The 20,973-nt window shown below is 36.5% G+C and overlaps 3 protein-coding genes across 10 annotated transcripts in view; all 3 read right to left on the reverse strand.

Moving 5' to 3' along the window:
• LOC114470927 (caspase-3-like) overlaps positions 1-6,227 on the reverse strand; it is a 34,051-nt gene extending 27,824 nt beyond the window's left edge. The window contains exons 1-2 of the mRNA XM_028459347.1: positions 6,176-6,227; positions 3,233-3,395 (exon numbers count right to left, since the gene is read on the reverse strand). Of these exons, the coding sequence (XP_028315148.1) occupies positions 3,233-3,387 (155 nt within the window). The 5' untranslated portion in view covers positions 3,388-3,395; positions 6,176-6,227. The remainder of the gene's footprint in view (positions 1-3,232; positions 3,396-6,175) is intronic.
• Positions 6,228-6,347: 120 nt separating this feature from the next.
• On the reverse strand, positions 6,348-15,833 carry LOC114470926 (uncharacterized). 8 transcript variants are annotated; one of them, XM_028459339.1, is made up of 13 exons: positions 15,753-15,833; positions 12,831-12,876; positions 12,085-12,178; positions 10,753-10,948; positions 9,154-9,223; positions 8,927-8,995; positions 8,846-8,858; positions 8,653-8,773; positions 8,382-8,460; positions 8,161-8,208; positions 7,776-7,837; positions 7,450-7,606; positions 6,348-6,474 (listed from the first exon to the last, which is right to left on the reverse strand). In XM_028459339.1, exons 1-13 carry the CDS (start codon positions 15,755-15,757, stop codon positions 6,463-6,465), a joined length of 972 nt encoding a protein of 323 aa, XP_028315140.1. In that variant the 5' UTR covers positions 15,758-15,833; the 3' UTR covers positions 6,348-6,462. The 8 variants fall into 8 exon arrangements, 7 of the variants coding, with proteins under 7 accessions (XP_028315140.1, XP_028315143.1, XP_028315141.1 ...); XM_028459344.1 differs by lacking the exon at positions 6,348-6,474 and having other exon boundaries at positions 7,527-7,606; positions 7,776-7,833; XR_003674927.1 differs by lacking the exon at positions 6,348-6,474 and having other exon boundaries at positions 7,530-7,606; positions 8,414-8,460.
• Positions 15,834-18,839: 3,006 nt separating this feature from the next.
• Positions 18,840-20,973, reverse strand: part of LOC114471523 (long-chain-fatty-acid--CoA ligase 1-like) — a 53,482-nt gene continuing 51,348 nt past the window's right edge. Inside the window, exon 11 of the mRNA XM_028460363.1 lies at positions 18,840-20,085. Within this exon, the coding sequence (XP_028316164.1) occupies positions 19,945-20,085 (141 nt within the window). The 3' untranslated portion in view covers positions 18,840-19,944. The remainder of the gene's footprint in view (positions 20,086-20,973) is intronic.

Here is a 20,973-nt window from a genome sequence, read left to right on the forward strand (position 1 = left end):
CACATTTAGATCACATTTAGATCACATTTAGATTACATTTAAATTACATTTAGATTACATTTAGATCACATTTAGATTACAGTTAGATTACATTTAAATTACATTTAGATCACATTTAGATCACAGTTAGATTACAGTTAGATCACATTTAGATTACAGTTAGATTACATTTAAATTACATTTAGATCACATTTAGATCACATTTAGATTACAGTTAGATTACATTTAAATTACATTTAGATTACATTTAGATCACATTTAGATTACAGTTAGATTACAGTTAGATCACATTTAGATTACAGTTAGATTACATTTAGATTACATTTAGATCACATTTAGATTACAGTTAGATTACATATAGATTACATTTAGATTACAGTTAGATTACAGTTAGATTACATTTAGATCACATTTAGATTACAGTTAGATCATATTTAGATTACAGTTAGATTACATTTAGATCACAATTAGATTACAGTTAGATTACATTTAAATTACATTTAGATTACATTTAGATTACATATAGATTACATTTAGATGACATTTAGATCACATTATTTACACTATTTGCACTATATAAACTAATTACCCTATACACACTATTTACAATATTTACATTATACACACTATACACAATATACACTATACAAATTGTCCACACTATTTACAGTATACACACTATTTACACTATACACACTATTCATACAATACACATTATACACATTATTTACACTATTTGCACTATATAAACTATTTACACTATACATACTGTTCACATGATTTACATTATACACACTATTTACAATATTTATACTATCCACACTATTTACACGATTTACAGTATACACACTATTCACACAATACACACTATACACATTATTTACACTATTTGCACTACATACATACTATACACACTATTTACACTATTCATACAATACACACTATACACATTATTTACACTATTTGCACTATATACAATATATAAACTATTTACACTATACATACTTTACAGACTACTCATACTGTACACGCTATTCACACTATACACACTATTTACACTATTCATACAATACACACTATACACATTATTTACACTATTTGCACTATATACAATACATAAACTATTTACACTATACATACTATACAGACTACTGTATTACATTTAGATTACAGTTAGATTACATTTAGATTACAGTTAGATCACATTTAGATTACATTTAGATCACATTTAGATTACAGTTAGATTACATTTAGATCACATTTAGATTACAGTTAGATCACATTTAGATCACAGTTAGATTACATTTAGATCACAATTAGATTACAGTTAGATTACATTTAGATTACAGTTAGATTACATTTAGATTACAGTTATATTACAGTTAGATCACATTTAGATTACTTTTAGATTACAGTTAAATTACATTTAGATTACAGTTAGATTACAGTTAGATCACATTTAGATTACAGTTAGATTACATTTAGATCACAATTAGATTACAGTTAGATCACATTTAGATTACAGTTAGATTACATTTAGATTACAGTTATATTACAGTTAGATCACATTTAGATTACTTTTAGATTACAGTTAAATTACATTTAGATTACAGTTAGATTACAGTTAGATCACATTTAGATTACAGTTAGATCACATTTAGATTACAGTTAGATTACAGTTAGACTACATTTAGATTACAGTTAGATCACATTTAGATTACATTTAGATCACATTTAGATTACATTTAGATTACAGTGAGATTACATTTGTATTACATTTAGATTACAGTTAGATTACATTTAGATTACATTTAGATTACAGTTAGATTACATTTAGATTACATTTAGATTACAGTTAGATCACATTTAGATTACAGTTAGATTACATTTAGATTACAGTTATATTACAGTTAGATCACATTTAGATTACAGTTAGATTACAGTTAGATCACATTTAGATTACAGTTAGATTACAGTTAGATTACATTTAGATTACATTTAGATTACAGTTAGATCACATTGAGATTACAGTTAGATTACAGTTGTATTACATTTAGATTACAGTTAGATTACAGTTAGATCACATTTAGATTACAGTTAGATTACATTTAGATTACATTTAGATTACAGTTAGATCACATTTAGATTACAGTTAGATTACATTTACATTACATTTAGATTACAGTTAGATTACATTTAGATTACTGTTAGATCACATTTAGATTACAGTTAGATCACAGTTAGATCACATTTAGATTACAGTTAGATTACATTTAGATTACAGTTAGATTACAGTTAGATTACAGTTAGATCACATTATTTACACTATTTGCACTATATAAACTATATAAACTATACACACTATTTACAATATTTACATTATACACACTATACACAATATACACTATACAAATTGTCCACACTATTTACAGTATACACACTATTTACACTATACACACTATTCATACAATACACATTATACACATTATTTACACTATTTGCACTATATAAACTATTTACACTATACATACTGTTCACATGATTTACATTATACACACTATTTACAATATTTATACTATCCACACTATTTACACGATTTACAGTATACACACTATTCACACAATACACACTATACACATTATTTACACTATTTGCACTACATACATACTATACACACTATTTACACTATTCATACAAGACACACTATACACATTATTTACACTATTTGCACTATATACAATATATAAACTATTTACACTATACATACTTTACAGACTACTCATACTGTACACGCTATTCACACTATACACACTATTTACACTATTCATACAATACACACTATACACATTATTTACACTATTTGCACTATATACAATACATAAACTATTTACACTATACATACTATACATACTATACAGACTACTCATACTGTACATGCTATTCACACTATACACACTATTACACTATTCATACAATACACACTATACACATTATTTACACTATTTGCACTATATAAACTATTTACACTATACATACTATTCATACTGTACACACTATTCACACTATACACACTGTTTACATGATTTACACTATACACATTATTCATACTATTCATACTATACAGACTATTTACACTATTCACACTATACACACTAGTTACACTATTCACACTGTTCATACTATAGACACTATACACACTATGTGATTTCTAACACAGGGAGTCGCTACTAACCGTGGGAGGGCATCAACAGCATCACCATGAGCGTGCACGTTGTCCACAGCGTCACCATGGGCGTGCACGTTGTTCACAGCGTCACCATGAGTGTGCACGTTGTCCGCAGCGTCACCATGAGTGTGCACGTTGTCCACAGAACCAATGTGAGCCATCAGAGGATCTAAAGGCAGAGAACATGAGTGATTAAACTTTACAACCTGATTTATTTCTTTATCTCTTTGAGGGGCGGAGTCACTAAGATTTAAAATAAAAGGTGGTAAATGAGTTGCTTCCCTGAATCCTTTAGTGACGCTGTTTCCTCACCTGCTGCGAGGAATTCACTCAAATTGCAGCAATCATTAGTGCACCTGCAGAAGTGGTGCAGAGCGCCCCAATTTAAATGAGCGTTTTGCTCGTTTAATGTGGAGACGTCAGTGCACACAAGCACACATGACATTTGAAGAAGTTAAATTTAAGGCAGATGGACTTCTGTCTGCTGCACAAACATTTAATAATGTAGAAAACTAAGTAAACAATAAAAATTGTGGGGTTTTTTTTATTTTTTTAAAACCTAATATTTTTCCCCCCAATTAAATGTGGGTGCTCCGTCAGGTCCTGTAACTTTGCTCTGATCAGTCCATGAAAAACATTCAGATTAGAACAGAAACCGTCCTATTGATCTACACAGTCTGTCAATCAGCACCATCTGAAGATGATCTACTGACCATCATCCAGCAGGTCTGAGCAGCGCTGTGTCACCACACTCTCATATGTGAACATTGTGACATCAGTGAACATGTGTAAATTATGCATCTGAATGAATGAATGTTTTATCAGCTGACTAATGTATGATCGATCCATTCTCTCTCAGGATGCCCCGCCCACTAATGGGTTGTCTAACAGTGGACACGAGTGATCAAACGTTTACTGCTTGTTTTTACACATTGTCATTTTTGCTTAAAAGATGTGGAAGTAAAAAGATAAGATGATGATCAAAAAGCATTTTACAGTTACATTTTTAAGATAATCATTTTAAACTGTATTTAGTGTCTAAATGTGATTTGTGTGGTCTATAAAAACACATTTAAAATAATTATTTGAGCTCTAAACCATCATATTCATCAGCTCTGTATGAAGTCATCATTTATTAATGTTTATGTTCATTAAATAACTGATAGAAACACAATCAATCATATATGGTGAGGACTACGTATGTTATTAGAGATGCAAGAATATCTCCTCAATGAATGTAAATAATAGATGATTCAATGGATCCAGCACAGCCTGTGCTTCAATACTCTGATTGAACAATAGGGGGCACTGCTCATTTAGACTGAACCAAGAGCTTTAATCAGATCAATAAAAGAAAACCTGACCCAGTCTGAACATGTCCAGAATAATGTAATGTAGAGCGGAGGCTGTAGCTCCTCCCAGTTCCCTCCCGCTACACTGCAGACGGCTGCTGTGGAGGCTGTACGACTTCCTCATATTATCGGGGCAAAATTAAAGCGTTAATTTCTGGAAAACCATAGTAAATATTGATCATAACACATTCTGAGTGAAATAAGCCTTTAATATCTCTGTAAGTTCATCATTTAAACCATAAAAGCAGAGCAAGAAGGAAAATAAGTGATCAACCCTCTCTCTCTTTCTCTCTACCCTGTCACTGGCTACACACACACACACACTGACTGACTATAACACACACACACTGACTCTATGACACACACACACTGACTATAACACACACACACTGACTATAACACACACACACTGACTATAACACACACACACACTGACTATAACACACACACACACACTGACTCTATGACACACACTGACTATAACACACACACACTGACTATAACACACACACTGACTCTATGACACACACTGACTATAACACACACACACTGACTATAACACACACACACACTGACTATAACACACACACACACACAGTGACTCTGACACACACTGACTATAACACACACACACTGACTATAACACACAAACACTGACTATAACACACACACACACACTGACTCTATGACACACACTGACTATAACACACACACACACTGACTATAACACACACACACTGACTATAACACACACACACTGACTATAACACACACACACACAGTGACTCTATGACACACACTGACTATAACACACACACACACTGACTATAACACACACACACACAGTGACTCTATGACACACACTGACTATAACACACACACACACTGACTATAACACACACACACACACACTGACTCTATGACACACACTGACTATAACACACACACAGTGACTCTATGACACACACTGACTATAACACACACACACACTGACTATAACACACACACACACAGTGACTCTATGACACACACTGACTATAACACACAAACACTGACTCTATGACACACACACACACACTGACTCTATGACACACACTGACTATAACACACACACACACAGTGACTCTATGACACACACTGACTATAACACACAAACACTGACTATAACACACACACTGACTCTATGACACACACACACACTGACTCTATAACACACACACACTGGCTAACACACACACACACTGACTCTATGACACACACTGACTATAACACACACACACTGGCTAACACACACACACACTGACTCTATGACACACACTGACTATAACACACACACACTGACTATAACACATACACACTAACTATAACACACACACACTGACTATAACACACACACGCTGACTCTATGACACACACTGACTATAACACACACACACTCACTATAACATACACACACATTGACTCTATAACACACACACACTGACACTCACACTCTATAACACACACACACACATTGACTCTATAACACACACACTGACACTCACTCTATAACACACACACACATTGACTCTATAACACACACACACAGAGATCTTACCTGTGTGTAGTGTGTAGAACTATGAACTAAATCACACACACAGAAACACACACACACGCTCAGCCAATCAGAGGAAGGGGGCGGGACACAAAGCTAGCTTGTGATTGGTTGATTATTAGTTAGTGTAACAAAGGGAGAATCAGACAGGAAGTGCTCTAACATGTTTTATTGATCAGCTGAACTGATCATGTGACTATAGGTGAAGGTTTCCTGCAGAGGTGTGAGCGCCCCCTGGTGGTGGAGGTCTGTCATGGATCCTGGTCTCCAGCAGCAGAGCAGCCACACTATCAGCTCCGTACTGGAAGGACACGTGGTAGTGATGTCATTCACTGACACTGTCATTAGCATTATAGATATTACACACACACGTGCTAATGACTGAAGTGATAAAGCTCTAGAGCAGTGGTTCTCAACCTTAGGGTCCTGAGTCACTAGGAGGGGGTCCCCAGATGTCTTCAAGAAACTATGAATATTTTATGAACAATTTCAGATCAGATTTTCTTGTTTTTTCTGCAACTACACCAAACTTTCCATATTTTAACCTATTTTCATCACTTTTTATTCCATATTTTTGCTCCTTTTAATGTATTTTTGCTACATTTCTCCTATTTCTGACGCTTTTACATCACTTTTCTACACATTTTTCCACTTTCCAGACATGTTCATCACTTATAAACCATTAAAACACTTTTACACCTAATGTCACATATATTGATCCATTATTGTCACTTTTAACCTCTTTTCACCAGATTTCATCATTATTTTTGCCAATTTAATCACATTCACCATTTGTCATGTTCATTATTTTCCAGTTTAAAATAATTGTTCTAATATTAACACTTTCAAACATTTTTACCACTTTTTCTGTCTGTTTTTATCCACTTTAATTTACAAATTTTAACTAATTTCTGTGGTTTTTAAAATCCTATTTCACCTCCTTTTCCACCATTTTTGGTCATTTTTAACCATTTTATTAGTGATTAAAACCATGATTTCCATCTTTAAGATGACTATAATAATAATAATAAACGTTCCTGGATAACAGTGAATATTATTCAGATGAATAAATAAATGTGGTTATCACAGATTCATAGAACAATAGACCATCATTTTACTGACTTTATGGATGGACCCCAAAAATTGACCTTTATTTTGGAGGCTCCCCATTCTCTGGAACCTTTATTGTGGAGGTTGAACAGGTTGAAAACCACTGACATGAATTATAAAATCTCTCTGTGTGTTTTTATCGTGTGTGTGTGTGTGTGTGTGTGTGTGTGTGTTACCGTGTGTGTGTGTGTGTGTCCATGGTCCAGGTGTGTAGTAGTGATGTCTCTGAGGTCCTGGAGGAACGCTGCTCCTCTCCTCATGTGTGTTAATCTCTGACTGAGATCTGATCTCTGCTGTAGGAGCTGCTGATGGAGCCCCTCAGCCCTCACACACACACACACACACACACACATCAGTCACTGACTCCAGGCACCTGTGTGTGTGTGTGTGTGTGTGTGTGTGTGTGTGTGTGTGTGTGTGTGTGTGTGTGTGTGTGTGTGTGTGTGTGTGTGTGTGTGTGTGTGTGTGTGTGTGTGTGTGTGTGTGTTCTCACTTCATCAGCTCATGTTTTCCATCCAACAGTCGTTTTATCTTAGAGCGGATCATAGAAGCTGTCTGACACACACACATTATTAAACACACATACATTATTAAACACACACACATTATTAAACACACAATAATAGCAATAATAACATTAATAATAATAACAATAATAATAATAACTAATAATAATAATAACAATAATAATAATAACAATAATAATAATAACATTAATAATAATAATAATAATAATAATAACATTAATAATAATAATAATAATAATAATAATAATAATAATAATAATTGGTAAACCCTAAAATGCTTTTGACACCAATAAGAATAATTTCAATTTCTTCTCAGACTTCATAAAAATCATGGATGGTTGCCATGGTTACCTTAGCGTTGCCTCTTTTGAGAGCTCTGAGTTCCTGAGATGCTGAGACCTGGAAGAAAGAAAGAAAGAAAGAAAGAAAGAAAGAAAGAAAGAAAGAAAGAAAGAAAGAAATAGTGCAGTGGTCCAGTGAGTGTGTGATGATAAATAGTGAACACACACACACACACACACACAGACAGACAGACAGACAGACAGACAGACAGACAGACAGACAGTCCACACCCTCTCCGTCAGTAGCTGTGTGACGTTCTCACACAGTGTGAGGATGTTGTGCTGGTCTTGTGGGGACTCCACGTCCTTCCTGAGGACAGAAGTTAGACTGTAACAGGATGTAGGTATATGAAGTTAGACTGTAACAGGATGTAGGTATATGAAGTTAGACTGTAACAGGATGTAGGTATATGAAGTTAGACTGTAACAGGATGTAGGTATATGAAGTTAGACTGTAACAGGATGTAGGTATATGAAGTTAGACTGTAACAGGAAGTAGTACCTGTAGAGGCCACAGAAGTGATGGAACGCCTCCACAAGCCTGTCTAACTCTGATACACAGGTCTTCTTCCTCCTCCTCCTCATCTCTGCTCCTCCCCCCTCCTCCTCTGAGGAACCTCCTCCTGACCAATCCACACACATCAGGTTCAGCTGCTCTGAGCACTTGCAGGTTCTGAGTCTACTGCAGCTCTTACCTGAGGAGGGTTTCTATGGAAACCAGAGAAGCATTAGTTATTCCTGTGCTAGTTGTCCATTAGCTGGTGATGAGTCAGTACCTCTCTGTGATCTTCATCATCATCTCCATCCTCTTCATCAGATCTCACACGTTTTGATCTGCTTTTCTCCTTCAAATTAAAAGCACAGCATCACAAACTTCTTCTGTTGCATTTATTCAGACCTGTGTGTGTGTGTGTGTGTGTGTGTGTGTGTGTGTGTGTGTGTGTGTGTGTGTGTGTGTGTGTGTGTGTGTGTGTGTGTGTGTGTGTGTGTGTGTAACACATACCACTGGCTGAGGGCCTCTGGTAGAGGAACCTGATTGGTTGTCCTTCATTGATCGCTGATTGGTGGCTGACCTGGAAACATCAGATATCAACTGGTCTGTTATTGTTCTACACACGCATATCTGTGACTGTGATGTGAACAGTCTATGTTCATAGCTCTAAGCTGATCACATTACAGGGAGCTGAGACATATGCTAAGTAGTTTACTGAAGACCCAAACATGTTCCAGACCCAAACACACACTGACTTTGTGACTATTTAGAGGAGCTGACATGTCCACCAGATAGCATGTATAGCAGATCTATATTCTGAGAGAGTAGGAGGAGCTTATTACTATACCATATTTACCTTTCTATGTGATGGAGTTACAGACATAATGAAAGATGAACATGGAAGAACAATAAGGACCCCCCCACTATATTATCCATCAGATCAAACTAAACATTTCTAAATATTATAGACTACAGTACGTGGGCCATTAGTTGAAATGATATGGAATGACCTGATGTTCAGATGTAATAAAGGTCTATTATTAATATTTTAATTACCATCTATCTGTTTTCTACTGCTTATCCGTTGCCGGGTCGTGGGGGGCATCCTAATTAGGTGCCCAAACCACCTTATCTGGTTCTTCTCAATGCGGAGGAGCAGTGGCTCTACTCTGAGATCCTCCTGGATGAATGAACTTCTCAACCTATCTCTAAGGGGAAGCCCCACACACGCACGCACGCACACGCACAAACACACACACACGCCAAACCTCCAGCCAGCTGCTCGTTAACTACAACTGCGACACAACACGGTCCCACAGAACAACGCTGTCAAACAGTTAAAAGATGCTTTGAAAGTTTAAAACTTGCCGTTGGGATTGAAGAGCTTGCATCACGCTCTGCTAGTGGGGGGAGGGGCTCTGCTCTGCAGCAACACGGAGCAGACGCTCTGTTTATAAAGTGGATTGGCAAACGCAGCAGCTCGATCAGCCGATGCCGATACATGTAAAACACGCAAAAATCGGCCGATTTTGGCGTGATTGAAATACGATCACTAGTGTAGAGCTGGTCCACAGTTCTGTGATCAGGACAAAAACCACATTGCTCTTCCTGGATCCCAGGTTTAACTATCCACCGGACCACAGAGGAGCTTTTTAACAGCCTCAGAGATAGGGGAGTCCACTCCCAGGTCCCCAGGCTCTGCTTCCTCATCGGAAGGCGTGTCGGTGGGATTGAGGAGGTCTTCAAAGTATTCCTTCCACCGATCCACAACGTCACGAGTCGAGGTCAGCGGTGCACCCCCCACCATACACAGTGTTGACGGTGCACTGCTTCCCACTCCTGAGACGCTGGATGGTGATCCAGAACCTCTTCAAAGCCGTCCGGAAGTCGTTCTCCATGGCTTAGGGTGGGGCACCCAGAACCGGTTCCTAACGTCCGGTTCCAGAACCGTTACGAAGATGTTTGAATTTTGATTTGTTTTTTAGATCCTAAATGCCCGCTCTCGTCTGTCTCTACGGCTCGCTCTGTTTGTTTACACTGGGTTTGTATAAAACTGCAGTGTGTGTGTGTGTGTGTGTGTGCTAACCTCACATTGTTATGTGACCTTACTTTAGAGCGTGTTCTGCTCTCCTCCCATTGGCTGCTTTCTTTCCAACCAATCGTGTGCTGACAGTAGGAGCAGGTTGACTCCTCCTCTTCTTCTTCTCCACAGGTAACTCTACTCTGAGCTCCTCCACAGCAGCAGCTCCATCCTCAGACCTAATCAGGTCATCCTCCAGGGCTGTGCTGTGTAGGAGGGGCTCACCTGGTAGCACAGAAGGGTTTAGCTTAGCATTAGCACTAACCACCATCATCATGGAGAGCTTTTACCAACTGTAAGGCCCTAGAAAATCCATTTCATTTTTTCACAAATTCTGTTTTGCTTTTTCCCAAATTTTGTTTTTTCCACTTAAATTCCATTTTTTAAGAAAGTTTATTACTTTTTAACTCCTGTGAGGAAACAAAAATAAATACTAATAATTAAAAAAAACTAATTAAATTAATAAATGTATGTCAAAATAAATAAAATAAGATACAATTAAAAAGTAGATATAAATTATAGTGACATGTATTATTCTGACTGCTCCTTTTTAATTATTTATATGTCATATAAAGATGTATGAGAACAACATTAATATCACCTGATTTCATCTCAGGGATCAATGGTTTACTGAATCTGATCAGGTTTAATGATTAAGTTTTGATCAACTTAGTTTAAATTAACCTAATTTAAATGATCCTATCTACTGTATCCACAGTCTAAGACATGTCAGTACATCATAGACCAGTGTATGTGTAAGAACCACTACTATAAACCCAAGCACTGCCCCGGACCTGATGATGCAGCCAGGCTAGCAGAGAAAGTGGGGGCCAGGGAGCCCCAGGCCACCCCCCCCACCCCCCCCCCCCCACACAGCCGAACAGCCCTCCAGACACCCCTAAGACACCAAGCCGAGAGGCAGCCACCGCCCCCACATACACACCTGAGAAAGCACCAAGAAGCCGAGGACCCAGCGCACCCCCCACCGACCCCAACCCCCAACCCCAAGGCCCCCCACCAACCTATTACATCATTTTTCTCGAGTTTTAAAGGATTTTTCAAGGCAGGGAAAATGTAGTGTTTTGATCGTATTGATATATGTGTGTGTGTGTGTATATATATATATATATATATATATATATATACACACACATACATATACCTATTCAGTATTTAAAATTGCACTGAAACAATGGTTGAAAACTATGGAAGCCCAAAAGAGTCCTAATTAGCACTTGCATTATGGATCCAAGCGTGGAGACTTATCACTAATGCTGAGAAGCCTGAGCTCATCACACGTTAGAGCAACACAGTCTCATTCTCAACACGTCACATATTAGTGACACACTTTAAAATCTCACCACACTTCAGCTTCACTTCCTCCAACAAAGTGTCTGTGTCTGTCACAGACGTGTGAGGAACGTTCCAGAGTTCATCAGGGGAGGCCTTGTTCACCTACACACACACACACACACACACACACAGTTAACCTATGACAGCATTTGTAATAGTGGTAATAAATGTGTTAATGATCTAAAGGAGACGTAGGCAACCTTTATTATCACATTATCATCACATTATTATCACATATCTGAGCACAAAGGCTTTTTACAGACATTGTGTGTTTTTCTGTCATTATGTGTATGTTTGTTCATTATGTGTATTTCTGTTGTCCTTTTGTGTATTTTTCCTGTAAAACATATATCTCTATTTGAGTCATATTCTGTATTTGTGTTGTCATTTTGCATTTTTTTGGAGTCAGTTTTGTGTATATTTGTTGTAGTTGTGTTACTTTTTGTTGTAGTAGTAGTTGTAATTTCTTTAGTATAAATTTCTTGCTGTTATTTTGTATATTTTAATATCATTTGAGCAGTGTGTTCCTAGGGCAGGTACGTCCAGCTGGTACTTTTACTGAGGACAACTGTCTTTTATTACCATCCCTGTGAAACACATCAAACACTAAACACTGAACTAGTTCCTGGGGGAGATACTGCAGTGATAGCACAGGTTAGCATTGAGCTAATCATATATATATCTATATATTAATACATTAACGTAAGCAGAGGTTGCTATTAAGGATTTAAATAGTGTGTATGTTTATAGTCACCCTGTTCTTCACTGGAGGCTTTTTATTTCCTCTGACCTTTGATGACCTACAGAGAAAACCAGAAGAAACATTAGCATATTAACATTAATATGTCTGCACAATTCATCATGATTAAATAAACCTGATGGTCGGCAATATTTCCATTTATAACACAGGCTGTGCACTCTATAATAGTCTATTCATACAGTATTAGCCTTTGGAATGTGTCTATAGTTCTAGACCCAGACCTCAGACTAACCTGACTATAGTTCAGGCACTTCATGTCTTGGCTTAGTGGTCTAAGGCACTAGACTCAAGGATTCTTCCTTCTACTGGTGTGGGTTCAAATCCCACTTCTGACATATATATATATATATATATATACTGTATATATATATATATATATGTATATATATATGTAATTTTTTTTCTCTTTATTTGAACACAGCAAATTTCACCTTTAAAAATACATACATGAAAAAAAGAAACATTTTAGGGTATTTAGGGCTGAAATAAAACTGACAGAACTATAGCTAGAAGAACACGGGTCCGGCAGTGACGGAACTACCTGCATTCAGCTTACTGCGCATGTGGATGCATGTGCACAGGAACTATAGTCAGGTAAACCTTTTCATAGACTGCGTCCCAATAGTCCCTCCTATCTCCTTTCCTTTCCACTTTTCCTTAACCCCATGGATGATGTCACAGGGTTAAGGAAAGGTGTTAGGAGAGGAGTTGTTTATACAATCAGACACACTTCCACTAGGTGACGTAATAATCTGACGACCACAAAGGTCAGTGACGTCTGTCGTGGTGAAAAAACTCCACATTTCCTAAAATAAACTAAAAGCTGATTTCTAACACTTTCCACTGATATAATGTCATAAATCACAGCTTTGAATATAAATCAAAGGAAAAGAGGTTACCATGGCTACGAGGAACTAAAGGTAAACTAAAGAACGTCACAGTGAGAAGGGTTGATCACACTCACCTTCTACTCATTAATATGAATTATGATTAATAAAAATGTCTCTGATCATTTTTCTAGAACCACAGTGTCTGTTTTATATTAGTTATAATCTGATTATATGTCTAACATATCATAATATATGGGTTTTAGATTATTTATTTAAAGTTGTTATTATTATTATTACATTAGTAATTTACATGATCTCTGTCAGATATCGTGAGTCTCCTTGAGCGCTTTAAATGTTGTCACCACAATGAATTGTGGGTCATCATTATGTGGTCTCCTTTGGTAAAGGATGTATCAGTGTTTCCTAGGCTAAAGGAGGTTATAAAGGAAGCATTGAGCTGCTTTTCCTGAGCTTAAAGAGAACTCAGACGTTCTTTATCATGGCTTAAACACTTCTGGGGGTGAAGGACCAGTGGATAGGAAAGGAGCTAGGAGGGACTGTTAGGACACAGCCACACTCTCATTGGTTCAGTTCTTCCGCAGTAGGTCAAAGGTCAGAGAGATAAACTCTCCATGGATGACGGTGTAGGAAGTGAGTCTGATAGAGATTAACATTATTTTACCTGTTAGATCGTTGATTCCTTAAAATAATTTTTGCGTAAACATGGTATTGTCTCCAACACAGAAAGACAGAGTTAGCTGCTTAAGCTAATGCTGCTAAAGCTAACGCTGCTAAGGCTAATGCTGCTAAAGCTAAAAATTGCTCAGTAACAGAGTGAGAAAAGGCTTAAATAGCAACAGCCTATTTTAATCATAATTTCTATTTAAAGCTTAATGTTGCACTGTAAACTGTACACATATTGTTTGTTTAAAAGTAGTGTAATAAAAAGAGTTTTTTTAAACTTTGTATGTTATAAATTGCAAGTAAAACAAATAACTTACAAGTGTAACAAAATTAAAAAAAAAACAATAATGTAACAAAGGGTAAATAATCGTGATTATCATGTAGGCCCTATATTAATATAGTGTTCAATGACAATAACGTTTATTTTAATCCAATAAATCTGGATCCTTGTTTTATCCTGATGTTTGATGTCAATCTAACATTTATTCATTTAAATAAACCTTTCATTTAAAACCAAAGGCGACTGATTACCATTCCTGTCAAATATCCTGTTTTAGCGTGAAACTCCTGTATTTTACCCCTCTTTCCCGCCATCTTCCCGTATTAATATTGTCCCGTAAATATCCCGTATTTTACTGTAATAATAATTCAAATATGTCTTACTAAACTGAACGCCATCACTAGCCTCGTGAGAACTTCCACCTGAAATGACCTGAGTGATTCATATACACATTTATGTTTTTATTTAGGCTGTTTTATAATTTAGGAATTAGGGCTGGGCGATATATCGAGATTCAAGATGTATTGAGTTTTCTATTTTGCTGATATAGAAAACTATAATATTTCATATATCATATGAAACAAAATACTAGTTTTATGAGTCACTGCTTTTACTTCTCAGAACAACATGTAAAGATCAGTTAAATGATTAATAAGTGTCACATATTGATCAGCTGTTTATTAATAAATGAGTCTGTGTAACATTTAGCATCAGCAAAATTAACCCAGAATTGTTTTTCTGGTCAGACTTTATTTAATAAAATTATCTAGATTTATATCATATTTCACCATTTTGATCAAATATATTAGATATGAGTTTTGGTTCATATCACCAGCCCTAGTAGGAATGTTCACAGCATTTTAATGTTAATAAAGGTCGACCTACCAGATTATAATCACATTATTATATTTAATAAGTGGTTGATAAGTGGATATTATAGATTAATATTAAAATATAAGAGATACTGGATTTTCTGGATGATTTTCAAATCCAAAACTTGACAGTTATGGTGTTTACAGCACAAATGCTAAACTTCATCTCATAAGTGAATGAAACCAGTGAAATACAAAGACATAATCATGTGAGAGCTGATTAATTAAAGATGTTAGATGTGTTTCTGACCTCATTTCAGTAGAACTTTCTCCGTCTTTCTTTATGTTTCACTTCCCGCTAAAAGGGTGAATGTTTGGACGGAACCATCGTCAGCCTCAGGGAGGGGGGGTCATGTTAATACACACGTCCTGTTAGCCTATATACATCACACAATAACCACACACTCATGTATGATATTATAAATGAAATACAACTAGTATGATGTCAAAACCTTGAGTCAAAAAACATATCGATATAAATGATAAAACGAGCGCTATCCCCGCCTTCATTCCCACTAATGGTTTGGTCCTACGGCACCCAACAAAGAACAATTTAAGGTCTGAGCAAAACAAAAACAAGCAAAAAAAAAATTCTTTCTTTTTCTACCTTAGAAAGTAATTTTTTAAAAAACATGTATATTGTAAATAATTGCAGGTTGTAGGTTCTCTCTGTGTGTGTTCTTCGTGTTTGTGGAATTGTTGTTTTTCTTAAAGATTTTTTATTTTTTATGGCATTAACTATTGACAAACATGAACCAGTAAAACCAGAAAAATACGCACATTTTGTCACTTTTTTGAGAAATGGTCTGAAAAGTATGAGAGTTGTCCACACGGTGGCAGTAGTTCATCATAGTCAGTGAACGTCACACACGTTACAATCTAAATGATTGTTCAGTGTTAATGAATGACACACACACAACGTTTATAATGTGTCTTTAATTTACAAAAAAAGGATTTACATTTTAAAAGGCAAGACTGCTGTGTCTGTATATAACATTTCATACACATGCTTTACATGATGAAAAGTGCAACAGAAAACATTCAACAGTTTAGAAATCAATAAGAACATTAAAATCAGCAGTAATAACATTTAAAATCAGCAGTAAAACATTTAAAATCAGCAGTAAAACATTTAAAATCAGCAGTAAAACATTTAAAATCAGCAGTGAAACATTTAAAATCAGCAGTAAAAACATTTAAAATCAGCAGTAAAACATTTAAAATCAGCAATAAAAACATTAAATCAACAAAAAATGATGATAAATCTCCCTCTCAGTCATAGTCAGTAGAGAATGGGATTTAAGAATATTCCATTAATAAGTCTTATTAATACAGCTTTTTAAAGCTGCAGAGCTCTGATGGTTCATCACTTTTTATATTTAATTTTCTATTAACGTGAAACCAGGAAGTGTCTTTATGTAGTCACTATAGGTTTTTCATGGGATTGCCTGAAATGTTCAGTAATAATAAAATAGAAAAAAAATTATTAATTAAAATTATATTTTTTAATTTTTATTGTATTGCATTTTTCATTTCAGAATTTTGCACAATTAAATGGTAAATGGACTAAATGGACTTGATTTATATAGAGCTTTATCACCACTGAAACAGTCTCAAAGCTCTTTACATATCAGCTCATTCACCCAATCACTCTCACATTCACACACCAGTGGGACAGGACTGACATGCAAGGCACTAGTCGACCACTGGGAGCAACTTAGGGTTCAGTGTCAGTTGCTTTGGCCCTTTGTGCGTTCCTGTCCGGCCCGCTTGAGGCCAATCAAAAATTAAAAAATATCTATGTCGAGTGTGAAATAAATAGGTTCTGCTTTTATTTTGATAAGCCTTGTCTCTCTGTTTGCGCCTTCAGTCACCACCGTTTCCAGCATCGTCACACCCACAGCACCATCTCATTGGTTACACCCATTGAGCTACGTCATGGGTAACGGCCAATCAGCAGTACGCGCGTAGTTAGTAAAAAAAAGTGCACGAAGGTGAAGTGATGCCCGGTTACCCCCGCAATGTCAGCTCACGCTAAAAAAAGAAAAGAAGATAGCGAATGTCGTGTTTTCAAAAAGACATGGACCGCCAAGTATTTCTTTACCGAACTAAAAGGGAATGCCGTGTGCTTAATTTGTGGCACACAGGTCGCTGTGTTCAAAGATTATAATTTGAATCGCCACTACACGACCAAGCACGGGGATAAATACCAGAATCTGTCTGATGAAGAGCGCACACGGGAAGCTGATGCGTTGATGGGAAAACTGAAAATTCAACAAGGACTTTTTACCAAACTTCACACCTCCAGAGATGCAGCCGTCAGGACAAGTTTTATCATTTCTCAAAAAAAAAGTAAGGCGTTTTCTGATGGAGAGTTTGTTAAAGAGTGCATATTGGACTCTGTTGCGCTGATATGCCCTGAGAATGCGTCACTCTCCCGACGCACTGTAACAAGGCGGATTGAGGATATCGCTGGAAACTTAGAGCTTCAGCTGAAAAACAGAGTGGCCGACTTTGACTGTTTTTCTCTGGCTTTGGATGAGAGCTGCGATGTACGTGACACCGCCCAGCTGCTCATCTTCTTACGTGGGATAACTGCAAACTTTCAAATCACGGAGGAGCTGGCAGCCATGCAGTCAGTTAAAGGGAGAACCACAGGTGATGACTTGTTTACGGAGGTAAATGCGTGTTTGGACATGTTAGGACTGAAATGGGACAAGCTGGTATGTGTGACAACAGATGGTTGTCCAAATCTGACGTGTTGGACTTTTAAAGAGGATAAAGGATAATGTGACAGAAATGAACCCTGTGTAGAAATTGACATTTTTGCATTGTATTATTCACCAGGAAGTGTTGTGTAAGACAGTGTTTAAAATGAACCATGTTGTTACTGTCACTAAAGCAGTTCACTTTATCAGAGCGAGAGCGTTAAATCATAGACAATTTGTTGCACTTTTGGAGTTAAATGAGAGTGAACATGGTGACATAAGCTACCACAGCCACATCAGGAGGCTCAGCCTGGGCAAGTCACTGAAAAGTGTCTGGGACCCGAGAGACCAAATTTAGTATTTCTGTGGGGAGACAGGATATGACATCCCAGAACTTTCAGATGAAGACTGGGTGGTAGACCTCAGATTAGCTGTGGATGTGACTGCACTCATGAACGATCTTAATGTCAAACTGCAGTGCAGGGGCCTTTTTGTGCATGAGATGTACAGAGCAGTGACGGCTTTCATGAGAAAGTTGCAGTTTCTCTCAAGCCAAGTGAAGGACAACATTCTGACCCACTTGCCAACACTAAAGGAAGCCACAAGATCTGCTCGATCAGATAAGATCGATGACCCCCAGAAGTACTCAAGCAAGCTAGAAACACTACATGGAGAGTTTTCAAGGCCATTTCAAGATTTCAAAACTCTTGAGAGTGAAATGCGCATGGTTTCTTCCCCCCTCAACTACAATGTGGACAATGCACCAAGCGATGTTCAGATGGAGCTCATTGAACTGCAGTCTGACCTACTTCTGGCAGAGCAGTTCAGGTCAGTCTCACTGCTGGACTTTTACTCCTCCCTCAAAAAGGAGATCTTTCCACACCTGAGAAAGCATGCTCAGAGGATTGTAGTCCTCTTTGGATCCACCTGTGTATGTGAACAGACATTTTCAGTGATGAAGTTCAACAAATCCATCACTGATGATCACCTCTCAGCTGTTCTTCACATAGACACCTCAGACATTCAGCCAGATTTCAAAGCCCAGAACAGACTGGATTATTCACACTGAAGAGGTCAAATGAGGTGGAAAACATAACAACTTATTGTTTGTTGTATTTACAGTATTTCTATAAACGTATTAAACAAACAAGGAAAAACAACAGTGTGAACAAGTTAAAAATAAATGGCAGTGATTCAATGATTGTTTTTGTTTTCTAATTTCACTTTCACTTTCACTTAGCCTAATATAAATATTTAAGGATTAAGAGTTTAAATAAAACCATCAAAAGTAATCTGCTTTTGTATAAAGTTAAGTTAAATGAAATTATTATTTATCTTATTGTATATAAAAAATCATATTGAACAGAATTGAATTGAAATATTGTCGATGTGGCCCTCCAGCAGTGCTCGGGTTGCTCATTCGGCCCCCGGTAAAAATTAGTTGCCCACCCCTGCTCTATATAAATCAAGTCCATTTACCATTTACCATGTAGACGTAGACATACACAGACATAGAGGGCAAGAAGAGACAGAAAGCTCAAAGAGCTTAAATAACTAGAATGAACAACTGTATTCTATTCTATTGTTTGATCATGTATGAATATAGAGGTGCACTAACCCTTACTAAAGAAATCTGTGATATAAAAATGGGGTCATGAACCACTAGTGTTGGTAGTAATGGTAAATGAGAAGCATCAGAGATTCTTCTTCTGTGGTGTCAGAGCATCTCTGGTTCTACTTGGGGACACTGGCATACAGCTTCTCTATGTGGGGTCTAAAGAACTGGAGGAGGTCCTTCCTCTTGGACTTCATGGTGGGGGTCAGCAGCCCATTTTCTACTGAGAACATCTCAGTGTGGAGGTAGATGTTCTTCACCTGGAACACAAGCATTAAACATGTGACCACCTGCAGAGAGAAGAGAAGTCAACTATAGCTGGACATTAAAGGTGATACAAGCATTAAACATTGGAACCTATGGTCAGGGACTGATAATATTATATTAGGATTTGAAAAGTGCTTTTCCTTGCATTTATTTATGTTTAATGCTCATTTATAGTAATTAGCACAAAATCTATGTTTAAGACAACAAGGAGGAAACCCACTTAAAGCAGACATGGGCAATAGCGGTCCAGGGGCCACATGTGACCCTCAGTATAACTTTATGCGGCCCCCAAAGACAACCCGCAAAATGACTCCAAAAACACATAAAATGAAAAAAAAAAATGCTAAAAAAACAACAAAAAATACACAAAATAACTCCAGAAAACATACAACATTACTGAAAAACACACAAAAAGGATAAAAAATACACAAAACAATGACTCCAAAGATACACTGACAATGACAATGAATAAATAACAGAATAATATAAAAATGAGTGCAAAAACACACAATTAAACAACAAAAATACACTTAACAAAAACACACGTGTTATAGATGCTCAGATTGATCATCATATAGAGTACAGTAACAGCACTATACCCTTTTGATTGAGTGAAACCACCTGTATCTTTTTAAAATCTATTCATTTTATTCATGTTAATTAATTTACTTTAACACAGAATCAGAATCAAACCCACAACCTCTGGATGAGAAAACAACTCTGAGTCTAAGAAGATGAAACAAAGATTTCATTGTAAAGTGAATTTTACATCATTTAAGACTTGAACTCACAACCTCTGAGTCACTGAGTTAAAGTTATAGTTTAATAAATGTATTAGTTATAATTTAATAAATGTATTAGTTATAATTTAATAAATGTAT

This window comes from Gouania willdenowi, chromosome 10 (assembly GCF_900634775.1).
Source record: "Gouania willdenowi chromosome 10, fGouWil2.1, whole genome shotgun sequence".
Lineage (NCBI taxonomy): Eukaryota > Metazoa > Chordata > Actinopteri > Blenniiformes > Gobiesocidae > Gouania > Gouania willdenowi.

Coding starts and splice junctions, on each gene's coding strand:
- LOC114470926 (XM_028459339.1), bottom strand. Junction 10,949..12,084: donor GGAAGTGAAGCTGAAGTGTG/GTGAGATTTTAA, acceptor CTGTGCTACCAG/GTGAGCCCCTCCTACACAGC. Junction 7,607..7,775: donor GGAAAACATGAGCTGATGAA/GTGAGAACACAC, acceptor TGTGTGTGTGAG/GGCTGAGGGGCTCCATCAGC.